This window comes from Saccostrea cucullata, unplaced genomic scaffold (assembly GCF_032062105.1).
Source record: "Saccostrea cucullata isolate Sc308-1 unplaced genomic scaffold, CSIRO_AGI_Scuc_v1 ctg7144, whole genome shotgun sequence".
Taxonomy (NCBI): Eukaryota; Metazoa; Mollusca; class Bivalvia; order Ostreida; family Ostreidae; genus Saccostrea; species Saccostrea cuccullata.
The window spans coordinates 14,553-32,405 of NW_026928270.1; the positions used below are offsets into that span (position 1 = coordinate 14,553).

At 34.7% G+C, this 17,853-nt stretch overlaps 2 protein-coding genes across 2 annotated transcripts; one reads left to right on the top strand and one right to left on the bottom strand.

Annotated features, from left to right (window-relative positions):
* The first annotated feature begins 336 nt into the window (after positions 1-336).
* LOC134277005 (ran guanine nucleotide release factor-like) lies at positions 337-14,363 on the top strand. The gene is made up of 5 exons (XM_062759284.1): positions 337-545; positions 2,280-2,393; positions 4,729-4,830; positions 4,954-5,106; positions 14,309-14,363. The coding sequence occupies exons 1-5, from the start codon at positions 472-474 to the stop codon at positions 14,361-14,363; spliced, it is 498 nt and encodes a 165-aa protein (XP_062615268.1). The 5' UTR covers positions 337-471.
* A 60-nt stretch (positions 14,364-14,423) lies between these two features.
* On the bottom strand, positions 14,424-17,706 carry LOC134277004 (caspase-8-like). Its single transcript, XM_062759283.1, has 8 exons — positions 17,624-17,706; positions 17,105-17,364; positions 16,757-16,845; positions 16,475-16,669; positions 16,109-16,325; positions 15,840-15,971; positions 15,641-15,747; positions 14,424-15,513 (listed from the first exon to the last, which is right to left on the bottom strand). Exons 2-8 carry the CDS (start codon positions 17,250-17,252, stop codon positions 15,430-15,432), a joined length of 972 nt encoding a protein of 323 aa, XP_062615267.1. The 5' UTR covers positions 17,253-17,364; positions 17,624-17,706; the 3' UTR covers positions 14,424-15,429.
* Positions 17,707-17,853: the final 147 nt, after the last annotated feature.

The following is a 17,853-nucleotide window of genomic DNA, read 5'->3' on the forward strand; positions in this document are numbered from 1 at the left end:
CTTGCAGTTCTGCGTGATGTAAAGAAAATCATTAGGAAATAACAAAATTTGAAGCTGATTGTTTCTTTTTAAATACTCAACAGGGATAAAAGTATTTTAAAATCTGAGATTTCAGGATCATTTGTTACTTTTAACATTGATTTATACATGTACATGTAAGAAAGTTAAATGAAACTCGTTATAATTTCCGTTCTAACAATTTATTTATTAAGTACATTCAAATTTGATAAAATTAACATTCACTCTTATTTTGAATATTTGTAGGAAAATGAAAAAGAAATACGATTAAAGCAGAAGAAAATGACTCGTGATATTGTTCCTGGTTAAAGCGTTGAAGTGACCTCAGATAAAGTGAAACTGAAAGTAAATCAACATGAACATGCGATTGTGCAAGATTTTCATCTATGGTACTCCAATAATAGCTTTTAGTAATATTTAATCCCTATTCGACTTTGATTTTGAATACTTGACATGTCTTTGAAAGTACAGGAATTATTTGGGGGAGCCCTCATTGTTCAACTTCCAGACAACGCTACGGACATAAGGTAGCCTAAGCCTAGGAATAGTGTTTTGTGACTAATTTTTGTCAATACAATTTAGATAGGAAGAGTCTATGACACTCTTTGCAAATGCCTGTACTTGCACAGTAATTTCTATTGTACATAAGTCTCTTCAGCTACCTAATGTATTCAGAGATGTGTACAGTGTATTTTTTATGATGAATGAGTATGTGTATAAGCAAACAAAGCATTCTTTGAATTGAGTTAATTTTTTACCCCCAAACTGCATTCTGCATAGCTCCCTGTTTTATAAGTATCTGTAGGTGTATCTCACTGAATATTTAAGGACTTTGTGTCTATAAGGGGGTGGAGATAGGTGGAAGGGGGGGGGGATCAGGTGATAGAAATGACATTGTCATTGCACATAAGGGGACGACCATTTGATCCTGAGGGGGGGGGCCTGGCAAATTTTTTTGAGACGGATTATTTATTTTCATGCCTGTGGAGGACAGATTATTTATTTTCAAGATTATCAAGGACAGATTTTTTATTTTCTTCTTCGTCTTACGGTATCTTGATCAATAAATTCTAAAGGACGAATCATTCATATACCATAGGCGGATACAGGATTTGGAGAGGGGGCGCGTATAACCTCGTTTAGGAGAGGTCTGGGTCCTGGGTGACGCGAAGGGGGTGACGCGAAGGGATTGGTTAGTTATGTGCCAAAGTATGACATTATTAATACTAGTCATCTCATACTTTGAATGAAAAGGCCTTAGGGGGCAAAGCCCCCTGAAGCTCTTGGTCTACGTGTATTTAAAGAGAAAAACTAGGCATCAAAATATTGATATTGTACCAAAGTATGGAATTATTATTCGTATCATACTTTGAAATTTTAGGGAGGGGCCGTACACATGTACGTCCCCCTTCAAATCCACCATTGTATATTTTGTAGTAATTTATCGGGGAAGTATAATTCTTTAACAAGAAAATTCGTCTTTTGCGGTGTATAAGAATTGGCTTGTATTTAAAGTGAATCATCACACCTACTAAGTGCACATTGTCATGTTGATAAACTAACTACAAGTATCCAGTCTGGTAATCTGATTTTGAATACTATTTGGTTCTAAAAGGGCGAGCGAAGCGAGCCAAAAAAATTGTCAAATTGAAGATTTTTTAGATTAAATTACATGTAAATAAAATGTATTTTTCACAATATTTAAATATCATAAGTCAAGGTCAGATTATTTATTTTCTTTGTAGTGGAGGACAGATTATTTATTTTCAACATTTTCAGGGACAGATTATTTATTTCCAAAATCTGCCAGACCCCCACCTCAGAATTAAATGGTAGTCCCCTAACTTTCAGGCACAGAATATTTCCTCTTCCATATATTAATATGTTTTTAAATAAATTGCAGTATGGACCAAAAAAAAAATTATTTTGTTAGGAGTAAGTACTTGATATTTCCACAGTTTTACTATATATACACAGTATTCTGCTTTCTGTAATATTAGATTGTCTCTTGTAATCTTGATTAGCTTTAGATCAAATGTTATCTTTTGTGTTTTCGGAATTTGATGAATTGATCAGGTGCTGTTGCTGATGTGATGCCCTCAACCATTTTCTTAAACATGCAGCTGCTCTAGGCAATAAATTGTATAGGCCCACACTGTACAATGGACACTTCTAAGAAGATACTGTAGATATCTTCAGTATTTTAATATTTCAAACACATTTCGAGAAATCAGATTATGATGTTATACTTTATTATTTAGTGACATTCGCCAGATTCCTGATAACCAGGAAGTGTTTGCTCACCCAGTCACAGACCAGAGTATAATCATAGAGATCCTGGAGTATGTGGACAAAGATGACGAAGAAGCAATTAAGTAAGTGTCAGAAGACCTGTAATATAGTGTAAAAAGTAACCAAACAGTATAGTGTCAGTAACCACAATAAAGTACCAGTAACCCAGAAATGAAGTTCCAGTAACTCAGCAATGAAATGTTAGTAACTCAGCAAAAAAGTAAATTTCAGTAACCCAGCAATAAAATGTAAGTAACTTGGCAATAAAGTAAATTTCAGTATGAAAGCATTAAAATTTCAGTATCTAAGTGATAAAGTTTCAGTAACACAGTACTTAATAAAGAGTCAGTAACTCAACAATAAAGAGTCAGTAACTCAACAATAAAGAGTCAGTAACTCAACAATAAAGAGTCAGTAACTCAACAATAAAGTATCAGTAACTCAGCAATAAAGTGTCAGTAACTCAACAATAAAGTAAATTTCAGTAACTCAGCAATAAAATGTCAATAATTCAGCAATAAAGTGTCAGTAACTCAACAATAAAGTTTCAATAACTCAACAATAAAGTGTCAATAACCCAGCAATAAAATATCAGTAACTCAACAATAAAGTGTCAGTTACTCAACAATAAAGTGTCGGTAACTCAACAATAAAAGTCAGTAACTTAACAATAAAGTGTCAGTAATTCAGCAATAAATTGTCAGTAACTCAACAATAAAGTGTCAATAATTCAGCAATAAATTGTCAGTAACTTAACTATAAAATGTTAGTAACTCAGCAATAAAGTAAATGTCAGTAACACAGCGAAAAAGTGTTTGTAACCCAGCAATAAAGTAAATGTCAGTAACTCAGCAATAAAATAATATCAGTAACCCAGCAATAAAATATAAGTAACTCAACAATAAAGTGTCAGTAACTCAACAATAAAGTGTCAGTAACTAAGCAATAAAGTGTCAATAACCCAGCAATAAAGTGTCAGTAACTCAACAATAAAGTGTCAATAACCCAGCAATAAAGTGTCAATACTTCAGCTATAAAGTGTCAGTAACTCAACAATAAAGTTTCAGTAACTCAGCAATAAAGTGTCAATAACTCAGTAAAGTGTCAGTAACTCAACAATAAAATGTCAGTAACTCAACAATAAAGTGTCAGTAACTCACCAATAAAGTGTCAGTAACTCAACAATAAAGTGTCAGTAACTCAACAATAAAGTGTCAGTAACTCAACAATAAAGTGTCAATAACCGAGCAATAAAATATCAGTAACCCAGCAATAAAGTGTCAGTAACTCAGCAATGAATTATCAGTAACTCAACAATAAAGTGTCGGTAACTCAACAATAAAAGTCAGTAACTCAACAATAAAGTGTCAGTAACTCAGCAATAAATTATCAGTAACTCAACAATAAAGTGTCAGTAACTCAACAATAAAGTGTCAATAACTCAGCAATAAATTGTCAGTAACTTAACAATAAAATGTCAGTAACTCAGCATTAAAGTAAATGTCAGTAACACAGTGATAAAATGTTTGTAACCCAGCAATAAAGTAAATATCAGTAACTCAGCAATAAAATAATGTCAGTAACCCAGCAAAAAATATCAGTAACTCATCAATAAAGTGTCAGTAACTCAACAATAAAGTTAATGTCAGTAACCAAGCAATAAAGTGTATTTCAGTAACCCAGCAATAAAATGTCAGTAACTCAACAATAAATTGTCAATAACTCAACAATAAAGTGTCAGTAACTCAGCAATAAATTGTCAGTAACTCAACAATTAAATGTAAGTAACTCAACAATAAAGTGTCAGTAACTCAACAATAAATTGTCAGTAACTCAACAATAAAGTGTCAGTAACTCAACAATAAAGTGTCAGTAACTCAACAGAAAAATATCAGTAACTTAGCAATAAAGTGTCAGTAACTCAACAATAAAGTGTCAGTAACTCAACAATGAAGTGTCAGTAACTAAGCAATAAAGTGTCAATAACTCAGCAATAAAGTGTAAGTAACTCAGCAATAAAATATCAGTAACTCAGTATTTATGTACCAGTATTCCTGCAAAAAATAGTGTCAGTTAACCAGTCACTAAGCAGAATATCTCAATCAACCTTGAGTTTCTGAAATATACAATTATGAGGAGAAAGCTGATGGAATGATGTATGAAATGATGTTGCTTTCAGACAGACATGGTCTTAATCATGTATTATAGCTGAGATATAAAAAATATTAAATTTTCAGATAAAATTGTACATGTTTTTAATAGACCTGTGCACTGAGCTATTTAAAGATTTCTTAATTGGGCCCTTTTTAGTTTGGATTTTGGATGGATCCATGGTGTTTAACTGTACTCCTCAAAGGTAACAATGTGTTATTGTTAGTATGAACTCTCAGGATTTTCATTGTCATGCCTGTTTTACAGGACCCACTTTAGTGACCTGGCTTCTGACAATGACGTGCAGAGTGGAGATGCTGCTATTGTACAGATTGAGGAAATCCCTAACACTGATCTTAAAATGACGCAGTAAGTCACAAACTGCATGTCTATAAAATCAACCTGCGGGTTCTTAGTTTCAGATATCTGGTAAGAAAGGATATAATGATAATTTACATGGAAAGATTGAAATTTTTAATGTTTTTTATTTAGGTGTGACAATGCCTATTATGTCCTAGGACAACAGAATGTCTCCAAATTTAATGAGGCAGCTAAAAACACAGTAGACATGCACATTGGTCTTTTTCGTATCTCTAAATTTACCTCAGATATACTGGTGACCTTCAACAATCCTTCATCTATCAAGTAAGTGAATTATATATATATATGTTACGATGCTACACAAATACTTTATAGGTTGATGTTCAGATGTAGCTGTAACTTGATGAGAGTGTCTTGTACAAAGATTCTCAATTGACTAAATGAATTGGACCATTTCAGATGAACAGTTTCTTTGAATCTTTAAACATATTTTATTGTAATGCATAAAATAACTAGTTCTAATTGTAACGGGGACCGTTACAGATGTTCCCCAAACGCTTCCCAACTCCCTTTTTGTGCAAATTTAATTTAAAACTTTTTTCAATATGCTTAGTATCGCAGGATTTCATAAAAAGAATTTAAAAGCTACCATGATATCAACTTTTTGTCATTTCACGCATTGTTCGCAAATGCACGTGCATGCACATGCAAGGTGATCATGACATGTGTCTAAACCAATAACATATCTTTATATTCCAGAAATCAATTAAAAGTCATAAAAATATAAATTTTAGCGTTTTTTAAACATATTGTTCATTTTTACGCATTGCGTGTGCGCATGTGCATGCAAGCACGTCCTTTGCATTCAATTTTGATAGCAATATCATGTAGGAATCCATAATACTTATTCATATTCTAAAATTCATCCTGTTTTGTTGAGAAACAAGAAAGATATAGGCATGTAAAGTTTCAGCCAATCAGATTGCAGCACACGTGGATTTATGTGCTTTCATGATAATTCTTATATATCATCATTATATGTGACTAAGCTCAAAATTTCAAAGGATTACGACGTAAAACAAGAAAGATTTTGAGACTTTAGTTTCAGCCAATCAGAGCAAAGCGCACGTGCATGCGCGTAAGATCTTGCAATTTTGACCATGTCATCTTGTCCATACTACTACTATATTCATGCATTGTGAGTTTCAAAAAATTCCATCAAGAAAAAGTAAAGTTACGGCTTCATCCATGGTCTTGGTTATTTCACATGTTGCACGTGCGCGCTCTTGGCAACACATGCGCATGTACGTGCTTTCATGAAAATTATTATATACCATGCTGTAGATCTTCATAATGTGTGACTAAGTTCAAAATTTCAAAGTATTGTGACGAAAAACAAGAAAGATATTGAGACTTTAGTTTCAGCCAATCAGAGCGAAGTGCACGTGCATGCGCGTGAGATCTTGCTATTTTGACTATGTCAACACGTCTATACTACTAATATATACTTATATTATGAGTATCAAAGCATATAATCAAAAAATAAAAAAGTTACGGCTGTTTCTATTATTTTGGTCATTTCACGCATTGCACGTGCGCGCTCTTGCAAGCACGTGCGCGCAAAATGACCTTCGTTCCGCAAATCTACATAACATGCCTACTGATCCTAAAAAGGTTTCACCTAGGTCGGACGTGTAGTTTACAAGATCATTCGCGGAAAAGATTTTCCCAGGAAGAAGAAAAATAATAATAATAATAATAATAACTAGGGCTAATTGTAACGGGAACCGTTACAGATGTTCCCCAAACGCTCCCCAACTCCCTTTTGGTGCCTTATTCCCTGTAAGCTTCATTAAATAAGACGAACTCTATGCCTTTTAGACTATAACAATGTTTTCCCAGAAGTATATTCAGTATATTCAAATTTATGCATTGCACGCATGCGCATTTGAATGCATGTGCGTAATGACCATATCATCTTGTCGACACTTTATATACTAGAAATTACAGCGTTTTATCCAAAAGAATTAAAAAATACCTTTTAATCTAGTGTATTTGTAATTTTACTCATTTCACGTGCACGCACGTGCATGCATGTGCATGTCGACTGTATCTTCTTGTAGGAGTCTGTTATGTTTGTCTATGTTCTAAATCCCATCCTGTTTGGTTGAAAAACGAGGAAGTTATAGCCATTTTAAGTTTAAGCCAATCAGATTGCAGCGCACGTGTATGCGCATGTTTTCACGACAACTGTTATATATCATATTGTAGGACATCCTAATGCATGATTATGTTTAAAATTTTAAAGCATTAATTAAAAAGAGATATTGCGATTTTTGTTTCAGCGAATCACAGCAAAGCACACGTGCATGCACGTGCATGCATGCGCATGATGACCATACCTCCTTGTGGGAGTCCATTATGTTTATCTATGTTCTAAATCCCATACTGTTTCGTTGAAAAACAAGGGAGTTATAGCCATTTAAAGTTTAAGCCAATCAGATTGCAGCACACGTGCATGCGCGTGTTTACATGACAATTGTTATATATCATATTGTAGTACATGCTAAAGTATGCCTATATTTTAAATTTCATAGCATTTCGTCAAAAAACAGAAAAGATATTGAGATTTTTGTTGCAGCCAATCAGAGCGAAGCGCACGTGCATGCGCGTGAGTTCTTGCTAATTTGACAGTGTCACATTATCTACACTATTAATATATCCTTATTAAATGAGTTTTAAAATATTTCATCAAAAAATGTAAAAGTTATGGCTATATAAAGTATATCCGTCATTTCACTCATTTCACGCGCCCACACGTGCATGCGTATGCGCGCAAAATAACCTTCGTGTTGCACACCTACACTACACACCTATTAACCCTAAAAATGTTTTAGCTCAGTTGGGTGAACAGTTTCTGAGAACACTCGCGGACAAAAAAAGTACCGGAGAACAAAGAAGAAAAAAAAGAATAATAACTAGTGCTAATTGTAACGGGAACCGTTACAGATGTTCCCCAAACGCTCCCCAACTCCCTTTCGGTGCCATATCCCCTGTAAGCTTCATTAAATAAGACAAACTCTGTGCATTTTTGACTTTAACAATGTTTTCCCAGAAGGATATCAATTATATTCAATTTTTAGCATTGCACCCAAGCGCATGTGAATGCATGTGCGTTATGACCATATCATCTTGTCTACACTACTTATATATTTCAATATACTATATATTAGAGCATTCAGTCCAAAAGTAATAAAAATCACTCATTCAAGAGTATTTTTAAATATACTCGTTTCAAATGCACGCACGTGCGTGCACGTGCATTATGATAATACCTTCTTGTAGGAGTCCCTTACATCTATCTATGTTCTAAATCCCATCCTGTTTGGTTGAAAAACAAGGTAGTTATAGCCATTTAAAGTTTCAGCCAATCAGATTTCAGCACACGTGCATGCGCGTAATTTCATGATTTTTTTAATATCATTTTGTAGGATATCCTAATGCATGACTATATTTTAAATTTCTAAGAATTTCGTCCAAAAACAAAGGATAAATAGTTATTTAAAGTTTCAGCCAATCAGATTGCAGCACACGTGCATGCGCGTGATTTCATGATTTTTTTCTATATCATTTTGTAGGATATCCTAATGCCTGACTATATTTTAAATTTCAAAGAATTTCGTCAAAAAACAAAGGAAAAATAGCCATTTAAAGTTTCAGCCAATCAGATTGCAGCACACGTGCATGCGCGAAATTTCATGATTTTTTTTCTATATCATTTTGTAGGATATCCTAATGCCTGACTATATTTTAAATTTCAAAGAATTTCGTCAAAAAACAAAGGAGATATTGCCATTTAAAGTTTCAGCCAATCAGCTTGCAGCACGCGCACATGCGCATGCTTTCATGAAAATTCTTATACATCATGTGGTAGATCTTCATAATGTAGGACTATGTTCAAAATTTCAAAGGATTATGACAAGAAACAAGAAAGTTATTGAGACTTTAATTTCAGCCAATCAGAGGCAAGCGCACGTGCATGCGCGTGAGATCTTGCTATTTTGACCATGCTATCTTGTCTATACTACTAATGTATCCTTACATTATGAGTTTCAAAAAAATTCATCATAAAATAGAAAAGTTACGGCAATATCCATTATATTGGTAATTTCACATGTTGCACGTGCGCGCTCTTGCAAGCACGTGCGCGCAACATGACCTTTGTTTGGCAACTCTACATAACATGCCTACTGACCCTAAAAAGGTTTCACCTAAGTCGGATGTGTAGTTTACAAGATCACTCGTGGACAAAATTTTCCCAGGAAGAAGAAAAATAATAATAATAATAATAATAATAATAATAATAATAATAAGAAACAGAGTAAAACAAATATGTTCCCCAACTTCGTTTGGGGAACATAATAAGAACTAGATATGAAACTCGTTGCGAGCAACGAGAGGTCTTCCGTCCAATTCCGGAAAGAAGACGTAAAATCGAGCTGAAAAAGTAAAAAAAGATTTGCACACAAGGAGGATTAAACCCAAGTCGCTAGCATGAAATTCCAACGCACTAAATATTACGCTATCGGGACCTCTACTCTAAATCTACTTGTATATATTAACGAATATGCTTCTCTCTTAAAATTATGAAAGGCAGGTCACTTTTCAAAATTTAGCGCCAAACGCCACGATTTAATCTTCGCGTTTTTTCTTTGGGATGTTCTATTAAATAGGTGTGATAGCTTCAATGAAATTAAAAAAAGAACGTTCTTATAGCCTAAGATTCGAGATTTAGAAAGTAGATATAACACATTTTAAAAATTCCATATTGTATATATGCATGTAACACTTAAGCGGTGAAACGGTTATGAATTTTTTTTCCTTCAATTTCCTGCTTATCCCCAAACTGAACTATCCCGATTAGTTAATTGAAAAAGTTTGAAACGTTTCGCCGAAATACATGGCTCGCCCTTTGATGGTCAAGGAATCAGAAATCATTTATGCTCAATAACTTGAATAAGGTCTTTGAAACAAGAAAGCTAAAATAAACTCCATGAAGCGATCTTTAAAAAAAAAATCATTTTCTTATTTTGTCTTATTTATTAGTTTAATATGACACAAGTGTGCATAGGAAAAAACAGTGGTTAAGATTTATACTGACAATATTAATTGATATTCTTTTTGAGAAAGTATTACTTATAAGTTTTTTCGTAATGCACAAAAGATATTAGGTATCGAATTTCATTTGCACATTTTGCACAATCGTCTTTTGTTTACCTACTTTGAAAACCAGCCAAAACCAATTATAGAAGACGTTAGTTTGACACAGAACTGCAACAAAACTACGACGTGACAATCCAAGTATTCCTTTACATTTCATTTAGTCTTATGTTACTTTCGTTCAAGCAAACGCTCGGCTGCCTCCGTAAACCACAATTGCGAAATGTCGGCGTTGAAAGAGACAGCCGCCATTTTGGACCCGCTTCAGATTTTTGAATGCTAATATCTAGAGTTTAGATTTATTAACATTCAAACAAATTAAATAGTAAGCATTATACAGAGGGCTTCTATTACCATACCAAATATAAATGAAAAATACTGAAAAACAAAAAAGTTAGAAAATACGAATTTTTTAAGTTTGCAATTCGTTACGACCGGAAGTACTGATGACGTACGAAAAGGCGATTCTGCAAACCACAAAGTCATGATCTATCATCTCCAATAAGTCTCCAGTTCATATCCTTAGCAATTTTCGAAAAAGGGGCGACAAAATCGCATTTTAAAATCAGGAAATTGTCCATAACTTGGCACCAGAAGCGAATTCTCCAAATTTCTCTTCGGATGTAACAACTTCATATAATGACACATGTTTTGTGAAAGATTCGTGAAAAACCGCTGAATAGTTTTCGAGAAATCGCCTGCACAAAATTTTGTCAAAAAAAAGAATAATAAGAATAATAATAAGAAACAGTAGAATCACTATAAGGTCTTCCGTGAAGACGGAAGACCTTAACTAGAGCAAAGCTCGTTGCAAAGCAACGAGTAGGTCTTCCGTCCGGTTTTGACCGGAAGTGCCGGAAATGACGGAACAAAATAAAGCAATGAGCTAAGTAGTCTCCAGTGACTTTATAATTTCAATTTTGCATCAAAACCTTCAAAAGAAGCCATTTTTTGCTACTTCCGGTTTGACCGGAAGTGACGACGACGGACGGAAAAATTACTTTTCATGCTCCCAGAGACAAATGTAACCCAAAATCTTGTCGAGAACGGCAAAAAACGCGTTTTCCGACTACTTCCGGTTTGGCCGGAAGTGACGTCACCGGACGTATTTTGACGACTCCAAAAAATTAAGCTTGAAATTTTGAACAACTTTGCTTCTTTGACGTATTACAAATTCTCAATACTTTTTGAGATATAAAGAAAAAACTTTCGGCCCCTCTCAGCCCCTGATTTAAGGGGCCAGCCCTTTTTCCGAGGTATCAGTTGAAAGATCTTGGAATTCTATACTTTTTTTGTTCTACATATTTTAACAAAATATTTCCAGGTAAAAAGATATCGTAGAAAAAGTGTCAAAAATTTTGCAATTCGTGATAGGACTTTTTTCAGCCCATAGCGAGCGCCGACGTGCGGCACTTCCGGAGAAAGAGAGTGGTGTGTGACAAAAGAGCACACGTTGCTCTATCATCGCTGAAAATCTCATGTTTCTGTCTTAAGGCATTTTCGAGAAAAATGATGGACAATGAGACCCCCTGAAAATCACTAAATCGCGGAAATCTCAAAACCGGAAGTGACGTCATCAAAACAAAAAATTATATATCAGGTTTGTTTGATGTTCTATCAGTCCTGAAAGTTTCATGAAAATCTATCCAGCCGTTTTCGAGAAATTGCGTGCACAAAATCGGTAAGAAAAAAAAACAATAATAATAATAATAACTAGAGCCGTTTTTCGGGAAAATTGTGGACAAAATGACCCTTAAAAATCAGAAAATCGACGATATCTCTAGACCGGAAGTGACGTCATCGAAACGGAAAAAAACGCATAAGGTTCAAGTGATGTTCCATACGTCCTGAAAGTTTCATAAGATTTTGTTGAGCCGTTTTCGAGAAATCGCGTGCACAAAATCGGTAAGAAAAAAAATAATAATAATAAGAAAAAAAGTGAAAAAGAAACCGAAGAAAACAATAAGGTCTTCCGCTGAAGACGGAAGACCTTAATAAAAATAGTGGAAAAGAAACCTAAGAATAACAAGAAGGTCTTCCGCTGAAGACGGAAGACCTTAACTAGAAAGTCTGCTATTGCAAGCAATAGCATATGTCGCCCCGTATTAGACAAGACTTTAATTTTTATCATCATTAAAACAAAAGTCCATAAGCTAAGTTTGAACAACCATTGAGTTATATCAGTCCTTTCCATTGGAAACGGAAGACCTTAATTCGGTACATCCCACTCATTATTTTTAGAATCGGTAGGAGAAGAAAGTAGTGCAGAAAAATTACAAGTTCCTCAATTTGCAGACTTGCATAAAAGAAATCTGGCAGATGTACTGAACTGAGCCTCATACTTGTTAATTGGCAGTATCTTTCCTATGATAAAAGCTTGGGAAATGTAATTTATGAAGAAGATCAGCCGAATTATTTTGTGTATTGTAACGCCAGTGAGAACTCTGAAATTTCCCTCTTTCACTTTCATTTTAGAGGTTCTACCGAAACACGAATCTGACATGCCACCATCAATTCGAGCATTTCTGCATTGCAGAGAGCTGATGTGTGTTATGAGATGATAAATCATGTGTGAACTTTCTCAATTTAGCGGAATCATGAACATTTTCGGCGAGATGAATGTTTTGTATACAGTGGTGATCAAGGCTTTGCGAACCATCAGGAGCGGATCAAAGAATTTATGAATGAATAAAAACTATGGAAATGACGTACCAATTTTTTTAATTTATACTTGCACTATCTAATGAAATGAATAATATACAAGTGATAGATATACAAGAAAACGCGAAATGATAATAAATGCAGCTGACAATCGTTATTTTTTTTTATATAGATAAAATAAAATATTTATAAATTCAAGAGACAAAACAGAAGGAGAATGAATGATGGCAAAATATCACATGACGGGAACTGAATTTTATGAATGAAGATTTTAAAAAGTTACTTGTAAGTTGTATATGTTATATCTGTGTATTCTACTTGGCTGTGTGCTTCAAAAAAAAGGGGGGGGGGTCGTCTTGAACATAGTAAATAGCCATAACGTTTGAACGGTAAGTACTAGGGCTTTCGTATTTCAAATATGTAATCCTTGTGAAAAGAACTTTTATTGGATACGACGAACTTTGACCCTTTGACCTAGACCTTGGAGAACACATGTGTACATCTGAATCTTTTTTTCTGTTTCGTTTCTATGGCAACCGTGAGCGACTCATTACAATTATTTTGAAAGTAGAAATCACTTTGACACATTGCAAGGAATAAACATTGAAAGTTTCAAAACGATTGCCTGAGTAGTTATTGAGAAAATCGAAATTAAAGAATTTTAACTTTGACCTGGTTTCCATGGCAATAATCGATTATATGAAAATTTTAAATACGAGTTGCAGAACTACAGATACTAATCATTAAAATAAGAAAAGTTTCATGACGAACGTTTAAGGGACCAGAGAGAACACTCTCGGACAAAATTTGTCGCTTTTTACAGGTTTCCATGGCAACGGTAGACATATTGGAACTGAACGACCTCACTGCACAACTACAACCAGTGATCGTCCTTTAAGGAAAGTTTCAGGAAGATTGTCCCAGCCATCTCCGAGAAACAGCCTGGATAAAAAAAACATGCGTACAATATCAATATGTCGTCCCGACTTCGTTCGGGGCGACATAATAATAATAATAAGAAAACGAGTAAAACAATATGTTCCCAAACTCCGTTTGGGGAACATAATAAGAAACAGAGTAAAAACAATATGTTCCCCAACTTCGTTTGGGGAACATAATAAGAAACAGAGTAAAAACACACACGTTCCCCAACTTCGTTTGGGGAACATAATAAGTTACCTTTGCTAAAATATTTAAAACATCAATGACATGTTACAGTGATGAAGTCCAAGTTAATTGATACTTATTGTATTTTCGAAATATAAATTAGTTCAAAATGTCTTTTTTTTGATTCCCTTTATTTTGTACACCATTTTGATTTCCCATTTGAAGTCTTTGTTGATTGGCCTACTGTATACAGGGTTATTTTCGTCCCTTTAAATTTTCGCCCTTTCACACTTGCAAACAATTTTGCCCAGTTTTAAGTTGCCCATTCATAATTTTATTACAGAAATTATATGTAATACAATGTATTTCATTTCGCCCCGTTTAAAATTCGCCCAAATGAGGATAGGGCGAAAAGGCGAAAATAAAACGGGAGTGAAAATTTCCCTGTATACAGTATTTTGAAAAACATTTGATTGCTTTTATAATTTGATTTCATCAAATTATTTTTGTACACACCCCTATTTTGATTGTCTTTTAGCCCCCAGAGTAGCAGTCATCACCCTGTCCCTGTCAGCATACCCCCTGGATCCTGAGAGCTACTTCCGGAATCTTCTGACGTCACTCTGTGTAGTGGATGAAGGAGTATTTGGACAGTAGCAGGCTCTTTATCAGCAGTATTGGATTCTGTTCCAAATGTGTTTCAGAAAGATGGTTTCCATTAGGAATTTACATGGATTTCTTTACACAAAAGTTGTCTACTGCTTTATATGGTCCTTGGCAGAAGGGAAAATGTGCATTTTACAATAATTTTGCTTCAACATCCCCAAAATGCAATCTGTACTTTAGAGCAAACATCCAGTGAAGGAGGCAATGCCAGAGCTGTAATACATGGGATGTTAGTACCCAGTGCAGATGATGCTGATAAAACATTTCGTTTTTTATGTCAGTATGAAAGGTCATCTTTACTACACACATTTTCTGTGTTATTAATTATGTTTACATTAAGATAAACATGCCTATGTGGGTGTCCTTTTGATTTGAGTGGTATAGAGACTGGTTTACTAATTGTTGGTTACCTATGTAATGTCACATATCTTCTCATTTACTGTATTATATGTTAAGAAGGCTGGGGGTAATGAATTAACCACCAGATGTAACATAATTTTTTAGATATGATATCTGAAGCTGTCAACTATCATTTGGCAAAGAAAAATTTCATACATTTTAGTTTTAAAATTTGATCATTTTTGTATATCTTTATATGGAGCTCTTCTTCTAAAGGAGGTGAAAATGATCTAAAAATGGCCACAACAACCCCCTTTAAAATGTAAAAGTGTTTTTGCATTTGCTGTGAATACAGTGCAAGAAATTAAGCTTGTTGAGTCTGTTAAATATTTTCTCCGAACCTTTTTAAAGAATGTATTCAAAATATAAAATGCATACACAGGGTTTCTGAATATCTTTTGCTACAATTTCATTTAATTGTACAATACCGTTTGAGAGATACCTATAAATAAAAGGAAAATGATATTGCACTTAGTATAAAACTGTGATGTGTGTAGTCTGTATGGACGTAAAATTCATTGAAGTCACAACACACCAAATCATTCACTCCAATGAAATACATAAAGCATGTCCTCTGTCTCAGATTGTAAATGGTCAAGGATTAAAAAACAGTTTTCTTGAAAATGAACTGGCATATTCCACTATCTCTGGCTCACTGACCGAATTCAGAAGATTTATCTGTAAATCAAAACATGGTAAACATTTTAGAGGTACACATGTATAGTGAATGGTACATTATAAGTACAATAAGACAATAAGAGCAAAGTCAAAAGAATCTTTGTGATCCTTGATTTTTCTAGGATACCTTTTTAATAATTTCTTCGAAGTCTTCTTTGAATGCTAAGTTGCGCATGAGATATACAAAAGACTGTATAAATCTGGAGCCAAACACGCCATGATAATCCACTGCCACTGAAAAATTGATGGTTTTGAAATTATGAATTCCATTAAAATTCGTTTTGTTCAAATTAATATGAAGATTAACGTGACTACACCGTATCTACCATCTTGCGTTGCCCTAACAACGAACATGTCGGCCCTCATGTTCACAGCTTGGTCAGACGTCGTTGAAGAAGATACCATAGATGTCAGGTTTTCGGTAGCCGTTTTTATTTCATCCACTGATTTGGATTTTGCTGAAAAGAAAAGACCTATTAAGTTGTATTTCATTGAAGATAAATGCATCAGACACGTAACAATGATAGCTACGTCTCTGCGTGCATATAGTATACATGTATATAGTTAGTTCTTAGTTAATGTTGGATGTACGAACCATCATCACATGCTTGGAAAATAAATATCTTCGGAATTCCTCTTAGACTGCTGCAATGTTCATCGTCAAACATTGAAATGATGGTGTCTATACATATCTTATAACCATTCACACCATAGATGTGGTCTCCGTCACCACGTGACATAACGACCATTACGTAACACTCAACTGAGGCGTGGTCACATGTTCGCTCCTTCTCCAGTACGGCAGAAAGTTCCTACCGAGAGATATCAAATTTTGAATTCCAAGCAGACATTTTACTTTAAAAAATTGTCACGAGAAAAAAAACTGGATGTATCCGTTGAGGTATATTCATATTTGGAACATAAAAAGGCTAGTACATGATTGATAAAAATAATAAAGCACCTCTAATGTTAGATTGCTGTGTTGTTTTGTTTGGAAATGAAGTTGTTTGAAGAGCAAATCCAAACTAGTGGCATCTTGTTGGGATCTCCCCATTCTCTCTACGTCCACTTCCTGTCTGCCAAATTTGAAGTTGTTGATGATGACTAATCTTCCCCGAGGTTTCTTCACCATAGGATAGACCTCCGACTTAGGGGACTGTCAAAAGAATACGTGTTAATATGGACGGATTTTATCTACAGTTATCAAAGTGGAAAAAGGGTAGAAGAAATGGAATATACATACCACATTAAGGCTAGAAAGAGCTGATGAACTTCGAGATCTGTGGACTTTGAAATTTAATGACTGGGCATGCTCCGTTTCTGAAGGCCATTCTGACACAATAAGAACAAATTCTAAAATCTCGGATACCATATATGAATTCATTAAGGTAAGCTAGTGATAAAGTTCACAAGGGAAACGTTGAGCTATTACTATTCACATTTCCCTTTCAAATGTAGAACACAATTTAGATCATTCTATGAAAAAAGCTCCGAAGAGGCATTTGTCGACAGGAATAACTTCATGAAAGTACAAGTTCAGAATTCCTGTAAGCATGGCTAGGATAAATGTGCCTAAGAGACTTATTCTTACTCTCTGGTAAGATGAACTCTTCGTCTACAATGGATAAGTTCTGGAAATCTTTTTCCTCCAGGGGTAGCTCACACGTAAAGGACTGTTCCTGAAACTCGCTGATCGATTCCACGGGTTCTCGCCTAACTTCTGCTGACATACTCCGCATCAGCGGGGGTTTCACAATTTCTCTGTTTGGTTCCACTGTCGCCGACGCACTCTTTATGAAAGGAAACCTTTCAGACTTCCTGTTTTCAAATAAATCTTTCTTGCCCCCTGGACTACAAAATTCAATCATGTAAGTTGATTATTTTTTCAGGAATCTTTTTATTGTTAATTGAAAAGTACTAAGTAATTGACTCTTTGCAGTTTAAAAGTCTTCAATTGCATATTTGAAAGTTAAATTAATTTAAATCAAAAGAAAAATATTGATTTGTTTGCGACTTGAAGGTAAACTATCTGTGCACAATCTTCCAATTTTTGTTTTATAAAAGTTTATAAAAAAAAAATGATTTGCATGAAGCAAGGCTATTTACGTACTAGAGAATGTCTGAGAGGTTGTGCTGAAAAGTCTCCTCCAGAACGTCAAAGAAAGCCCCGTATGCTCTTTTGCCTCGCTTTGGAATGATAGTAGTATAAGGCGCCTAGATGGCTGGGTCAACTGAGTGCACTTTTGGGGGTGGTGGGGATAGCTGGGTCAAGCGAGTGCAGCCCCTGGGGGGATAGCTGGGTCAACTGAGTGCAGCCCCCTGGAGGGGATAGCTGGGTCA